The sequence below is a fragment of the Apteryx mantelli genome, chromosome 7 (assembly GCF_036417845.1).
Source record: "Apteryx mantelli isolate bAptMan1 chromosome 7, bAptMan1.hap1, whole genome shotgun sequence".
In the NCBI taxonomy this organism is placed as follows: domain Eukaryota; kingdom Metazoa; phylum Chordata; class Aves; order Apterygiformes; family Apterygidae; genus Apteryx; species Apteryx mantelli.
The window spans coordinates 26,397,945-26,413,858 of NC_089984.1; the positions used below are offsets into that span (position 1 = coordinate 26,397,945).

The 15,914-nt window shown below is 36.7% G+C and overlaps 1 protein-coding gene across 2 annotated transcripts in view; it reads left to right on the top strand.

The window, feature by feature from the left end:
• The window catches only part of MYOF (myoferlin), a 76,254-nt gene that overhangs the window by 3,536 nt on the left and 56,804 nt on the right, over positions 1–15,914 (top strand). For both annotated transcript variants that reach the window (XM_013951142.2, XM_013951144.2), the window contains exons 2-4: positions 1,373–1,428; positions 2,316–2,407; positions 14,499–14,607. In XM_013951142.2, coding sequence (XP_013806596.2) covers positions 1,373–1,428; positions 2,316–2,407; positions 14,499–14,607 — 257 coding nt within the window. The remainder of the gene's footprint in view (positions 1–1,372; positions 1,429–2,315; positions 2,408–14,498; positions 14,608–15,914) is intronic.

The window sequence follows — 15,914 nt, forward strand, 5'->3', positions numbered from 1 at the left end:
AATTCCTGTTACAGAAATGTGAGTCAGTTCTCACAATTTGCAGTATGAGCTGTTTTTTTTTTTTCCTTCTTCAGTACATCCCATTCATCCAATAGAAAGAGCCACCACAGTTTACTGCTTAAATAGTGTGTGTACTGACTTGCCCTTGTGGCATATCTTTACTGTTGCTTCATGGACCTCTACAAGTTTTTCTGGCAAAGCATAATCATAACTTGGAAATAATAAAAATGCTCTTACCTTTATTGTATTTCTTAAATGCAAGGAATGTGTCTGAGCCCCAGCCTTCTGGTACTGACTCTGCATTTGATACATCAGCAGTTAATTTACTGATTTTACTTAGATATATCAGTGACAACAAATGAGTATATATTTGTTTAGAAATCTGCTTGTTTGCCAGTGTTCTGTGCTGCTAAGTGTTGTGCCAAGACATGTTTTCTGTTGGAGCTGTATATATATGGTTCACCTAACATTAAAAATAAAGTCATCAGATGTTACTAGCTTTAAACCTGTTGTAACTCTGGAATTCTGTTTCCCTTTGAGGATATGGGTAGGTGAGGGGAGCCTACAGAGGGCCTTTGCAACACTGAAGTTGTTATTCCTCTCTTAAGTTGTGTTATTCCTTTCAGGAGAAGGAACTTGGCTTGAAATGGCACAACATACGTAATATACCCCGTTCCATGATTTGTAGGCTGACCAAATGCAGACGTTACCATGAATGGTGGAAGATCTGTAATTTGTTGGCCATAGTAAAAGTTGGTGAAGTGATACATCTTCATATGTGATCTCTGGAAAACGCTTTTTTGAGAAGGACTGCATTTCCTTTTCTGTGCATGTGTATCTTCTGCTAATATTTGCTCATTTAAAACAGAAAATACTGATATTTAAGCATTAATTCTTATATTCTTTTTTTTTTTCAAGTGATGTTGTTTTAGAGTTAAAAAAAAAAAAAAACACAAATATTTGGTAACCCAGATATGGTAAATATATAGTGCATTGTCTTTACTACTGAAGTTCATCACTCTGAGGTTACTGTTGGGTTTGATATCTCCGAGCCTTTTAGTCTTATCTTCTTCATCAGTACTGAAGATGCAGTAAAAGGTCATAAAAGGTTTGAGGTAACTAAAAGTTAATTTGCTTTTGGGGGATATGTATAGGTGTTCTTAAACAAAACAGAATAAAAAGCCTCAACAACTACTAAAATTGGCCAAAGGAATTTTGGACTGCAAAATCTGCAACTACTGGAAGAGACAAAAAAGCACTGGAATATTTGGTTTAAAGTTCAGTTTTCTTTTGAAAAGAGAAATGAAGAATTATGATATTTTGTGTAATGCTTTACTAAAAGCAAATCATCACGCTTTATTTGTATTTGCAGATGAAAAAAAGAAAACAAAGAAAATTGACAGTGAACTCAATCCTGTTTGGAATGAGGTAACTTTTTTTTTTTAAGTCAACTCTTGGTCTTTTATAAAACAAAATACTTATAAAATTGGTAAATCAGTTGCTGCAGTTGTGACTGTTGGAAACAGAAGTTAGTGATAGTGAAGGTGTTTGTAAAAGCATGAACAAATACTGAGTGGATTCTTTGTGTGTCATGAATCACAATACATTATGTAACATTTCAAGTAAAAGTAGATGGATATCTGTTTTGTTGTGGCCTGTGTTTTTTTTCTCCATTCATTTTGGACCAGATGATATTTAGGTATTGTATAGTCACATTTATGGGTACGTAATTGGATCCTTTATTATATACTGAGAATAAAAAGCATCACATCAGGATGAGTAATCTATTGAAGTTCCTCATGAGTGATTGGTAGACCTGGTCATATTCTGCATCTTCAGTAATATTTTTCTAAGGGAAAGAGTTTTCTTAGTACTGCTCTTCACAACCAGAAATGAAAGTTGAAGATTGTTGTTACATTTTATAGATATTTATACAAAGAAAGGAAACCTACAAAATATGTGTCTGAATTCAAGAGCAACTGACTTTTGACCAATATTGCAGTGGGAATAGTATCAGATCTTATGAATGAAAATAAAATACTCATGAGGAAATGCAACGACAAATGTGGTAATGGATCAGTATTAAACAATCTGGGTCTTTTTCTGTTATTGCCACTAATAAGTGCCAAATCAAGAGTGTGTTATGAGCATATTCCAAAATTGTTCACTGTGCTTTTGCAAATGTGAGCTGGTCTGGTCTGTCTCTCAGTAAAAGCAAAATTTATTTCTGAATAATTTTGTTACATGCTACTTTTGTTAATTATTTACATTTAACTTGTAATCATGGTCTGTTGTTGCTCCATTTCTTTGTTCAGATTCTTGAATTTGACTTGAAAGGAATTGCTCTGGATAATTCATCTTCCCTGACGATTATTGTGAAGGATTTTGAAACAATTGGACAAAACAAGTATGTTCTTTTTCTCCAGCATTAAATACTTAACTTTCAGTACAGAAGTCCACGGGAAAATGGGACTGATTGTTAGTGGAGAGAAATGATTGATGCAGCTAGATGGTTTGTGATAAAACCACTGCTTATAGCCTATAAGCCAGTGTGCTTTCCATCCTTCACATGTTCGATTGTTACTTTGAAGGAAAGTGTCAGCTTTCTCTTTATGCATAATTTTAGACACGCTTATCTGAAGCTAAATGCAAGGAAGGATTTGGGCATGTGAGGCAGGATTTGGGTAAAATTTAGATCCCTACACCTATTATTGTTTATTGAAAACTACAGCTGCCTTAATTCAATTGGTTTTTCCTTATATTAAAGATCCTCAGGTGGATAGATTTATGCCATTCTAGATATCTGGGACAGGCCATCTCCTCACGGAAGGGTGCAGTGCAGCACCCAAGGCTACCATACCTAATTAGCATCCAGAGGATGGCTCTGAGGAACTCTTAATAGCCATTTTCAGAGCATGGCTAAGACAAACACAAAAGGATTTCAAAATGCAGTTGAGGCTCTTAGTCATCTTTAAAAATCTCCCTGAGGAGCTGTATTTTACCTCACTTACTAGGCGTCTTGTCTAGGAAGTGAGGAAGCCTAAGTTCAATTCCCTACCCTCACTGAAGGGATTCAAGTCCTAGACTCATCTCCTGGGAGAGTGCCTTAATCACAACGATAAATATCTTGGATAAAATACAAAAACATTCTTGGGAAGGGAATCCAGGCTTCCACTTTTTTAGGTGAGTGTCCTAGATAATGGGCTCTGTGAAGTGTTGTGTTCTTACTTGCACTCTTCCTGGCCCAGTGAATCTTGAATTCTCTGCCTGGTTGTAGCAAGGCTTGAACCTGAAAACAAGAGTGACTTCCCCCAAGATCAGCTTGCAGCACTCTTTGATGTGAGATGTGAGGCTGAGTTGACTCACACTGAGTAGGGAACTGAATGAAAGTCTCCAGCTTTTGACTGAATGTTATAAACCTTAGGCTCCCTGTGTACATGGAAGATTGACAGTACTATTGCCACCTCCTCTTCTGGCTGTTTTAAAAATACAGATTAAAAACAGATTGAGTGTTTTAGTTTGTTTTGAAAGAAAATATGTAGTTTGATGTTAAGGGAGTCTTCTGGGGGATGTAAGTTGAATGACCTCAGCAGAGGACTAAGTTGGAAACCTAGCTTCTTGCGTGTTAGGGGAGGACTCTAAACTGTTATAAAAAAGGAGGGGGAGCAGCACTGAGAATTGCCTTTACTGTTTTTCAATTCCTTGAAAAGAAAAGCAGAGAGTCTTAATATCAGTAAAGGATTTAGGGTTTAGATTTAAGCAGATACAAATACCCCTTTTCTGATTTTTTAATGAGACCCCTAATGTGCAGGAATTTAAGGCTTTTTCCTTACTGCACCATTTCTGTTTTGGTTCGTGCTGCTAGTGCATGCTGGTAGGCTTGCATCTTATAAGTAGTACACTAGGAGAGTTTAGACTTTTAGAATAACATCTGTACACCTAACATTGGGTTCTGCAGTTGTCAGACATCTAAGAATCAAGTATCATGGGATCTAAGGTGCTGCAAATCTTTTTGTATACGGTCCTTTTGTTCCTTTGTGAGAGGCTGAAGGAAAGTTTCATTCATGCAGTTGATTTCATTGGGCTTTTGATGAAGTCTTAAGTGCTCAGACAAAAACTTCTTTGACAAAATCAGAGTTTATTATTAATTTTAAAGAATTAAAAATAAATGAACAATAGCAATAGCTACATGTGCTTGGAAAGATACCACATGAAACACAAATAGATTTCCTTTAACTAAAAAATGAAAAATACATACCATTTTTCTATACATGGAATAGTTACAGCATAAAAGATGCACAGAGTGTAAGATTTTCTGGAAATTATATATTTCTGTGTTTATTCTTGCTGCTGAAGATGTTTAGGAAGCAGTTATCTTGACTTGCGTTGCTATCCTAATATGAAAGCAGAGGACACTATTAAAAGTTTGAGAGTACTTTAATGTTGTCCAGTGCCCATGTTGTCGTTTAAGCATTTTTGTTGGCTTATACAAAATGGGAACATGTAGTAAGTAAATGTATAAGTTACTTATTACAGGTGTTTTGATCCATTAACTTTTAAGAGTAATCCATATATTTTTCAAACCTGCATCTGTTTGTTTTCAGTGTTTTTTATTTATTTATTAGAATAGATTTGTTCCTATAAATTAAGTTGCTAGAATCTTTTTACTGTGGCCACTAGAAAAAAAAATTGCTTTGAAATATTAAAATGGTATACATGGGAATCCTCAAATGTAATTAGTTCACATTCTATAAAAATACATGATACATAAACTTCAGTGAAGTTATAGAGTACTTTATTACTATTTTGATTTGGACTTTGAAGTTCCTGTTTATTTGTAGTGAGTCGAATAACATGAACTCTAACAAGTTTTATGTGGTTCTGAACATAAGATGATAGAGACTTTAAAAAATATGTTTCTGGGAGTTTTGTAGGATTTAAGCTTTAATATCAGAATTGGAGGTGTACGGTCAAACTTAAAGCAATGCATGCAGATTAATCCAATAGAGAAGATACTTAAATTACAGAAAGTGAACATTTTGTGAAATTATGTTAGCCACTTCTCATAGTTTGCATGTTGTTTGTTTTATGATTCAGCACACAGGAATAATCCTGGTCCCTCAAATCAGTTGAAGGGAAAGGTTACAGGCTTGGGCAAGGGGAAGCTAATCAGAAAGCTTTTCTTTTACATAACCTGCAATAGGAATAGAACGTGTTATTTTGGGTCGAAACCTGCTTCTACTGAAATCTCTGGCGAAGGCTGAGAGTTCTTTCTTAAAACTCATAGCCTTATAAAGCTTCATCCATGTGTTTAATAGTTCAAGTCTTTAATATTCATTTGAATCCTGCTTCTGTGTTTCTAATTATATCTTGATAAAGCAAGTATTGTCAATCATTAGTGTTCTATACTACTTATTTTAAAAATCTTGGAACAGTCTTTCTGTAGTTGAACAAATGTTGTTCTTCACGTAGCACCGAGTAAATGGGACTCCAGTAGAGGTTATGAGGAAGTGAAAAAATCAGAATCTCTTCTCTGTTCTACTGCCTCTCTCCACCTTTTTTATGCAGTGTTTACCTCATGGCTGCCATTGCAGTTGTGCAGGGACTCTCTCCTGCTATGCAAAGCTTTCTTTCTGCCCATGAAGTGAGTCCATGGTGTTTGGGAACTTCTGCAGGTTTCCGCTTAAACTATAGGTTTTTTCTCTAAAATTGTAAATATATACATTTGGACAAACAGGCCAAGTTCTCATGGCAGTTTGTAGTCCACTATCTAACTCCTGGAGGATCATTTAAAATCTTTACAGGAAAAAAAAGAACAACTTGTTCAAAATGAGATGCCGGCTCCCTATTTCTTTGTGTGAAGTGCTATATTGTAAACAAGGATCCATTTCACTGATTGCTGGTCTTTCTCTTCCAGCATGGCTGAGGTACATGGCTGTGTTCCTCAACAAGCTGAGGAGAAAAGCATTCAGAGAGCATGTATGAAATACTCTCTTCTGTCTATGCCCGTTAGTGTTGGGTGTTGCTGTTTTAAAAGGATATATGATATCATATCTTTTTCTTAACTTCTCTGTGGTAAGTTTGGATATTTTATGACTCTGAACTATGCATATGTTCACATCTATTGATAGTAGTCCACTTCCATTGTTAGTTTTTGTTTACTACTTTCTGTTTCCTCCTAATATCTAAATTGCAACTCTGTCATAAAATCACTGTTAGGCAAACTGATGCCTTCAGAGCTCTCGTTCTTGAGATTCCTTTCGATCAGTAAAGCAGAATGCGTTGCATGCCTCTGATCTTGGGGAAATCCCAGAAAGCACAAAACTTGATACAGGAAAGCCTGCCAGGAATCTGAGTTTTCTGCTGGGTTTTAGACCATATAACCAAATAAGGGAAGGTGCTCATCTCAAGCCCCTTAAATGTCCTTAAGAATTCGCTCTGTTTATGGGTTGAAATTTAAGCACGCCTCTTTTTTTTCTTTTTTTTTTTGGTAAATATAATCTGGATTCACATTTGTGAAGCTTAAGCCCCAGCTTGTGCAAATATGGATTTTATGCCTGTTTTTGTTTATGCACCAGAAGTTGTCGACAACTTATATATTCTATGGACAAATAAAAAAAGGACAAATAAAAAAAATGGTCAAAAAAAGAGCAAATAATACTTTGGGAAAGTAACTTCCATATATGGAGCCATGCAAAAATACGTATGGTTCGTATCAAAAACAGAGCAACACCTTAAAAATATTTCTGTTGAAAATATATCCTCAATAACCCTTGCACATTTGTAGCATGTAGATGTGTTTGGGAGGGATTACTGGGGGCGAGGAAACAGGAAGAGAGGGTGAGAAGTGGGAAATACATATGATTAGGCATTCCTGACTTTAACAATATAATAGAAAATGTCACCTCAGATTTCTTTTTAAAAACAAAGCAGTGTAACAGCAGAAGAGGTGTAGTATTAATGAACATTCACGTTTGGAGAAAAAAAACATATGAAAGAGGGAGAGAAAGATCGGGAATAAATTTCCCTTATGGTGCTTCCGTGCATGCATAACCCATATTGCTCTTGAGTTCCTTGAGTTTTGTTGTTTATTTTCTTTTTCTTTTTTCGTTTGTGTGTGGGGGGGGGGGGGTTCTGTTACTGAGTTTGGGAATATATTAGGATTATCGTATCATAGTTCTGCCATTCTTGCACAGCATCCCCTTTTAATATGTAAAAAAGTATAATTATGCAGATAAGTAAGCTTTGCAGCAAATTTATCATGTTTTATAACATGATATATTCAATGTTTATTAGATTTTGCTGTAGTTAACTTTTTTTTTTTCCTGTTTACTGTTTCTTCATGGCTTCAGTTCAGTTTACAGTGGGCAAAATAGAGGGAATTGCTTTGTTTGGGTTTTGTTTTCCTGCTGCTTCTGCTAATCAAGCTGTTTGTTCTGGCTTGTGCATCAGACTTGCGTGAACTATTACAGGTGATACTTTAACTGTAAGTTCATGTGACTATAAGAGTTATTTGAATTAAGAATTCTTTAAAAAACAGAACTGCCTACTTAAAGCAACAATTAAAAAAAAAAGACAAAATCTTGTACTCAGCCATACATAGTAGTATTGGTATATATAGATTTGTTCTTCCAAGTGCTTAAATACTGGATAGATTATACCTGTATGTTTTCTGGTTATTATATCTGTTCATTTATAATAAAGAAGAATTTAGATTTTTCCATTTTAAGGAGAAGAATTTAGATGTTGCTCCCAAAACTAAGCCTTTCTTTTTCATGGTATCTGGCTCAACTTCCACTGACTTCAAAGAACTGATGATCTGACATGACATTTATAATTAGGGAATTGTTAGAAGCCCCTAAAAGATTTGCATAAGTCTTGTCCCTAAAGGAAGTCTCCTTGCCAGTTACACAATCCTGTTTCCTCCACCTTCATCTGAGAATTTGGGTTGAAACCTCTCCAACTAATTCTCCTGTGAATTTATTGCTCAGTAAGGTAGACAGCCAAAGCAAGTGCAAAGGTTTTTTTGCATAAATCTCAGGGCAGACCAGCACATACATACAGTGCTGCTGCGTTCCCAAAAGATGTTTGGAAGAAGGGTGTGCAAATTAGGCTGCCTTGGATTATCTGCAGAGTGGATCAGGATTGCAAAAATGGAGTACGATGCCTACCACCATAATGTCCTGACTACCGAGAGCTTTTATAATAGTTTAAAAAAAAAAAAGAAAAAGAAAAAGAATTTGTATTCATTGAATACAACATTGAATATTGTGTTCATTTTGACATGTAATGTTCATGATGTTAACTGAAGTCTAGCTCTTCAGAGGTAAAAGCCTGTTATTTCAGAAACCCCCCTGTTTGCCATATACTTTCCACTCTCGCTCAAACATTCTGCCGGCTTTCTTTGCTGCAGGGTAGGATATAAGCAGAACAATGTTTTTCTCAGCCCTACCCCCACGTTCTGGCCGCTTACTCACAAAGCTTCTGGACAACAAATACTCTGCTATTTCATGCAGTATTACTACTGCGCACATGGCTACGCCGGAGAAGTGACCACAGATCACATACTCGCCCACAACTTGTTACAGCTCCTACAAACTTTATAGTTTTCATCCAGTCAATTTTCACACTGACACAGAAGAGTGAGCACAGTGGATGTTCTGCTGTTTCAGCGCTGTGCCAAAACACACATTGCTGTGGCATGTTTCTGTAAATCAAGCCAGAATGAAAGTTATGTGTATTTTTCCATTTCTTTTTTCCTGGAGATATAATTTACTGCTCCTTTGCAGGATCACTAAACTTTTGCAGATAGATTAAATGTATACTCTTCATGGTAAAATGGCTCTGTCATTGGAAAAGGTAAATAAAGCAAACTACAGTGATTCTCACATGTATACAGAGAGATCACCATAGAAATAAGCTAGAGAGGGCTCACATGCATGATTAGCTGGATTTTCCAGTGTAAAGATGTCTGAAAAGAGAACACATCTGTGTTCTATTATGTCTAATACTGTTGGTAGAAATATTTCAAACTCTAAGAACACAAATCTTTATGCAGTTTAAAAAAAAAAGTCACTTCAGTTCTCCCTGTGAAGTTAAAAAAAAAAAAAAAGTTAACAGGAAGTTAAAGTTTTGTCTGAATGAATTGATTTGTTGGCCTTTTTTGTAGGCAAGGGAGTTGCTGGGACTATGTGTTTCTCCAGCTTCTTTACACAGTTAGTAACCTAGTGACACAGGAAAAACAGATTGAGCACACCCTTTTCTCAAGCAGAAAAATGCAGCCACAAATGGTGAAATGGTGCAGCAAATTATTTGGTCATGTTTAATTTACAATATTATTTACAATGATTTCCAGATTATTTGAATCCTCCTGCAATTGGATCAATTTCTGTAGATTCTTCTCTCTTTCAGTGTGGCTGTGCATGGTTGCTGGGCTTTCCTTCCATAGATTGTGTGTTAGATTCAGCCTGGGTAAAATTAAGTCTTTGGGTTTTTTGCTTTGTATGAAATAATATCCATGATTTGCTTCTTTTTGAAACTTTGTTCCTGCAACAAGTATTATCAAATAACTAAAGAAGATAAAAATAGTTGTTTTGCTACTAATAACATTTTTCAGAGTATGAATAACACAAGGTGGGAGTTAGGGCCTGTAGCATAGAAGCTGTAATGGAACATATACACTGAAAAAGAGTGTAGCAATTAGAACTTACAGTGTGGGATCAAGGATGGTGATGAGAATAATCAATATAAACGTCTGCCAAAATAAACCCTAAAAAAATAAGCCCAAAGAATTTAAAGGCTTGAATCCCAGCTGATTAAAATCACTATGCATGCATGGCAATCAGTAGGAGTAGCACGTAATCAGCTTGATATGCTGAAGAACTTGGTATAAATTTCTACCCTCAAACAGAGAGGGAGAAATAAAATGGTTGGTACTGTGAATCAGCCATTTCCTCATTGAGGCATGATTGTGAAGTTTCACTTCTCTTGGTTATTTGGGCGGCTAACAGGAAGTACTAACCACAGCACTAACGGATTAATTAGCTCTGGCACAAATGCAACACTGTGTTTAACAGTTGGTCAGTTGGTAGTTAATCGATTTCTAAATTGATTTTTCTTTGATTACTGAGGAGAAAATATTTTATGCCTAGTACTGATAGAAGGTATATTGAAGTGGTTTAAAATCTGCTTCTGTATGTGGAATTTGCATTTGTATTTTGAGGTCTTGCTCAGTAGATATACCAGAATGTTTAAGCTGCTTGTGGCAGGACAGGTTTGTTTGTTTGTTTGTTTTTAAACTTTTGTAAAGCAGGAGAAGTTTAAGAGACTCTTAGGCTGTCTGGTCACCATACATATACAAGTCTTAAGGGTGGCCAAAGGTTACTTAAGCGGAGTTAAGAAGTAATACTCAGTTGCCACCTATAGTCAAAACACCTGATGAAAACAGGTTAGAGGATTTATTGAGACATTCCAAAAGCAGAAACTATCCCTTATCTGGAGAGGGGCCACTTGGTAGGTGCAAGAGACCGGTGAGACCTGGCATTAAATGGGCAAATATTGTCTGCCTAGGCAAGAACAAGAAGGCTAACAGAGCTCCAGCCAAAAGTAGTATCCTTTGAGGGTGAATAGATGACAGAATGCTTTTTCAGCTGTGCTGGAAGTAGAGGACTCCATTCACTTTGACAGTCGTGATTTCTGGGGGAGATTGCAGGCCTGCTCCAAGGTGAAAAGTCTTCAGAGTTCTGAGGAACAGAGCAATGCCATAGGGATCCACAGCGCTGGTGCAGAGAACTGCGGGGGGCTAGTTACATATCAGAAGCAAGTACAGTAGCAGGGCTTTCAGCAAAGGGTTAAACAGGAATGAATTGTTAAGGGACTTGATGTCGTAGCAACAGCTATTATCTGACTTAGCTGATGTGGTATTACCTGACTTAGCCCAAACATTAGAGACCTGAGAGAAGCATCTTGGGAACAAGGCCTTCTCCAAGACATGTAAAAGTGACTAAGATGAGTCTAGCAATGATCTTGAGACGTTCCTTGTTACTTTTGAAAGGGTGAGTTCAGCCAGTGAGTGGCCCTATGATCAGTAGGCCCTGATTCTAACACTGTGCTATGTTGACCCAGTCCAACTTGATGGATGAAAGGCTGCACCTCAGAGCAGCATTGTATCACAGCAAATAAAAATAATTATTTTAGATCATCTAGATATCCAGTATCAGACTCACTGATGCCCTTTTCAGATGAAGGTTTGGAATACACAGGGAACATAGCCTTGTGTGCAGACTCAAGAACTTCAACCATTTTTGGAAATGAATGAAGTTGAAAGGCAAACAGGAATTCAGGTAGCTAAACTGCTTTTGCTTGAGCAGTTCTTATAGATGATACCTATGGTGCAACATGGGGCCAAGCACTGACTTGTGATCATGTTCAGTACCACTTAGTTCACAGCAGAGAGCATCCTATGTACAAAAATAACATGATTGGATGTTCTGATATGTGACTTGTTTGAGAAAAGGCATAATGTGACAGACAGAAGGTGATGACCTACCTTCCTCTCCCTGCTTCCTCAGCTAGGGGAGTCTGAAATGAGACCAAGGCATCAGACAAAGAAGAAGAGCTGGTCTGACATAACCACAGCTTATTACTTTCAGAACAGGATTTGTATGTCCAAGGGCAAATTCAAGAAAGAATGGGGAAAGTTCATGTGGATGACTTGGGATGAGCATGCCTACTGATAGAGTATGACTGTTAAAGTACAGATGGCAGGGAGCAAGACGGTGGTAGGAATGAGCAAAACTAAAACTGCTGTTATGAGTTAATGAAGCAAGTACATGCTTAATGCTTTCAGTTGTAGACAAACAGTACAATCCCAACTGCCTGGGATAGGGAAGACTCAGACTTAAAGCTTTAGACTTGAAATGCATTCACAAGGATATGAAACCCTATCTTAGCTCTTGGGTCATACTGGTATAGGGTAGTATAAAGAGATTCTAGTGATCCTTGTCCAAACCTGTAATTTTAACTGTATCTGGAATAATTTTCCACCCACTGAAAGAGCAGGCAGGGTAAAGAAAAGACAGAGCCACTCCTGATGCATAAAACGATGAGGTCAACTGGAGGATATACTAGTGGGTGAGTGGGAAGACCCATTGGATAAGACCTTGGGGAAACCCGCATCTTAGGAGGATGTTCACTAGGGATACATGCAGAGGCTGCGTGTCTATCTAATGTAGATGTTTTGACCTGAGCTGCAAACTTCATAAGACAGTGGCAAGATGTTACACACGGGTTTGTGAACAGCTTTATGCTGAGATCCTTCACTTAGAATCTTATTATCTTGACAGTGTTCTCGCTTTGTGCTTCGATCAGTATCTGTAGGAGTAGAGAAGTCTGTAAAGCAACATTAACTGTAACTTTGTCTTCCCCATGGAGGGATCCAGCCTGGCTGAGGAAAAGAGACACTTAGGGGATGGAGATTGTAGCTGAATGCTTGCAGGACAAGATGGAGTTAAAAGGCTTCTAGGGTTTTTGGATCTGCAAATATATATGCACTAAGAGGAAGGGTAAAAACAGCACTCGGCAGCAAGTGAGGGAGACAGACCACCTGGTGAAAAAAATCTTTCTTCACTTCTGTTAAGGAAGGAGTGAACATCCTACGTTAAGTGAACAGTACAACTTTGGAAAAGGCCAGAGACTGACTGCCTAAAGCTTAGAATTAAATAGGCTGAATATTAGATTTCTCACTCTTGTTTATAATGGGAAAAAAATGGAGACTCTTGTTGCCCAGCCTGTTAGAGGAGGGGGAAGCAAAGGACTTGAGACTAATAGCAGGCAGCTAGTCTGTCTGACTGACCCTCTCTCCAGTCTTCCTGAGGTGATCAATGTATAAAAAAAATAGCGTATTCAAATAAGTGCACTGTTATCATTGTCACAGGACAGATGAGTATGAGGAAATGCAAATTTAAGCTGGAAAATTTCAAAAGCACTACTGTTGAACAGCTGTTCTGGAGTTCATGTCACCAGATATGAGGGTGTGGTTGCTGAACAGTTTTAGGAATGTTCAAGCCACAGTAAAAAAAATAAAGCCTCTTTCTGTTTGAGAAAGACCATCTGCTGTTTCCTGTGCTAGGTCTATGTTACTGTTTGATATCAAGATTTGCTATGTGAAATCAGAGACAATGTCAAATAATACTACAATTGGAGGGATAAATAAGAACGCTGCAATAATGCATATGTCGAGTTCCAAATCTAGGTTTGTCTTGTGTGTTGAATGCAATTGATTACTTAACAGTAGAAACTGCTTCTTAAGCTCCCTGAAGTTGAGAAATGCCTGGAGTCAAAGTTTGAGCTAACATCTAGCTCTGTGCAGCGATTTGTCAAAAGTGAAAGCGGACCCAGGATTGGTCTGATGCTCACTGGAATAACTAGGTGTATGTAGCTTCTGCATGAAAAAGCCATGTAATCTATTGAAAGGGATCTCAGTTAAGTTCTCCACTTAAAGATCTTTTTTTCTAGTTTGGCAGCAATGCTGATATTTTGTTTGGAAGGCATGTTCTTTGCAATATTTACATGGTGAAATTATCTTGGGGTTTTCTCATTTTCAAAAATCTTAGTTATTCCAATAATCCACTTCAGTACAGAAGTAAATTGTTGCTACATATTATGGAAGTGAAATACTGTGCCAGCACATTACAAGACCAACCCCGCACTAGTAGAAGTTCTACCTAAAAGAAGTTTCTCAGGTAAAAGGTGTATGCAGTTCTCGCTTTTTTTGAAGAGGATCAGGGTGGCGCATGCGGTCACAAAATGAGAAAAGTAACTCAGGAGATTCTACCACATAGTGTTAAATCTCCTGGGCAGTTTATTGGGTAGGGCCTCTCCAGAGCCATATTTAAATATTCTGAGAATTTAGAGGCAAGCAGATGAACCTACTGCAAAGTGTAGAGTATGGACAGGAAAATTAATTTTGTAAAGACTGTAGTAAGCACATTGGTTGTATTTGTTTTGTTTCTTTGTTTTTATTATGGACATGTGTGTGCATATGTCTTTTGTGAGTGTGCTACAACAGCTGTAATGTCTAGCTTTCATACATCACTTTTCATCTGAGAATTTACAAAGCTATAAAGGAGAGGGAAGTGTTATATACTCTAGTTTATGAATGAGAACTCTGTGGCTGAAACAAGTGGCATGGTTATTGAGGGTCATACAGAAGAATATATTCAAATAAATAAATAATTTAATTCAGGTCTTTAAACTCCTTTAGGCTGGAGCTGTGTCTTCAGTAAAGAAAACCAGCACATTTAAGTGCAGTGAAACAGAAAATACAAATTAGCAGTACTCAATCATTAGATAGCATTTGCAATGACTTTTTATTGTGTTTTGAGTTTCCAAGTCATGACCAGAGTAATTTGGTTGACAAACAGATACTAGCAACAGATAAAAGGGAACTTCTGTTTGATTTATACTTGCATTCTAATATGATTTTTACTTCATTTCAGATTAATTGGCAGTGCATCCATAGCGCTTAAGGACCTTGTAGGTAACCAGAGCAGATCTTTCCCTTTCAAACTCATACCTCTGCTAAATGAAAGGGGACAAGAAACTGGAGTGAGTGGCTTCCATTTCTTTCTTTTCTTATATTCTAGATCAAAATGCTCCCACAAAAGGGCATATAGGAAAAAATGTATTTTTGAAGTTATTTTTGCTTAATTAATTAAATGCTTTGGAATTTTACAGCAAAAGCTCCAGGCAGATGTAACTTATAACAAAATATAATTATGCCTATACCATTTGAGTTCGTTTAGTATTGAAGAGAATCCTTTAAGTTAGATAAGCTGTTTTCTATGTATGTATTTGTATGTATGTTGTATGTATGTATTATGGATATTATGGGCCACAGGCTATTCAGGAAAATCAGTCTGATATTGAAAAAAAGGACATTTTCCTAAGTATCGGATGGAGTTCTCATATGCATTTTCTGCTGTATTATTTGTAACATCCATCTGTGTCATAGCACTGATTTTAGGAAGCACATTAACATGTCCATATTCAGTTTCATCTCAGTTCAGAAAATGACAGAAGAACTTGCTTAACTTAGTTTAGCTTGTGTTTAAATTTAACAGAGTAATTGATGTCTGACAGAAGTAGCTTCTGGAACTGGGACCTTAACTTGTTTGTGCAGAATAGCTGTTAAGACACCTTATATTGCATTCTAGTACACTTAATAATAAGAGGCTTCAAGGGTAATTTCAGTATCTCCTTATCTGTAGCTTAAGATAATGGTTAGTTGATCACAGTTATTTTTTGCTGACTCCTCACGTTACTGTGGCAACTGGACATAATGGTTTATTTAAAAATCCAAAACTGCAGTCACATGCAAAAATGACATTTTTATAATTAGAATGGAAAATGACATAGTGCTTTTTTCCAGGATGGAGGTATGAACAAACAATTAGAAGAGCCAGATAGGAAATTTTACTTCTGGTTCAGACTTGTTATGTGGATCAGATAGCATTATATCTTACTGCCTTTATTTTTCCATTTATAAGTATAGGATGGTAACAGTCACCTTGTCAGCCACGAGTATTGTGAAACTAAATAAATTAAAATTTATAGAACATTATATATACTTGTATTGTGATGGAATTTTCTAAATACCATAAATACAGTAATTCAGTTTGTTAAACGTAATTTTAGAGCCTCATTAGCTGTAAATTGTGTAGCCTTTATTGTTTGTACATATGTATAGCTTAATACCAGTTTATTCATTTACTAAGAGGCTGAAGTTTTTATTATAAAATATGCTGTGAGTATAAATAGTTACTGTTAATATATAGTGTCAGACCGACTTACCACTTTAAATAAATTGTTATGAATACTGTCTGCTCTATGTAAAACCATGCATTTCTATATAG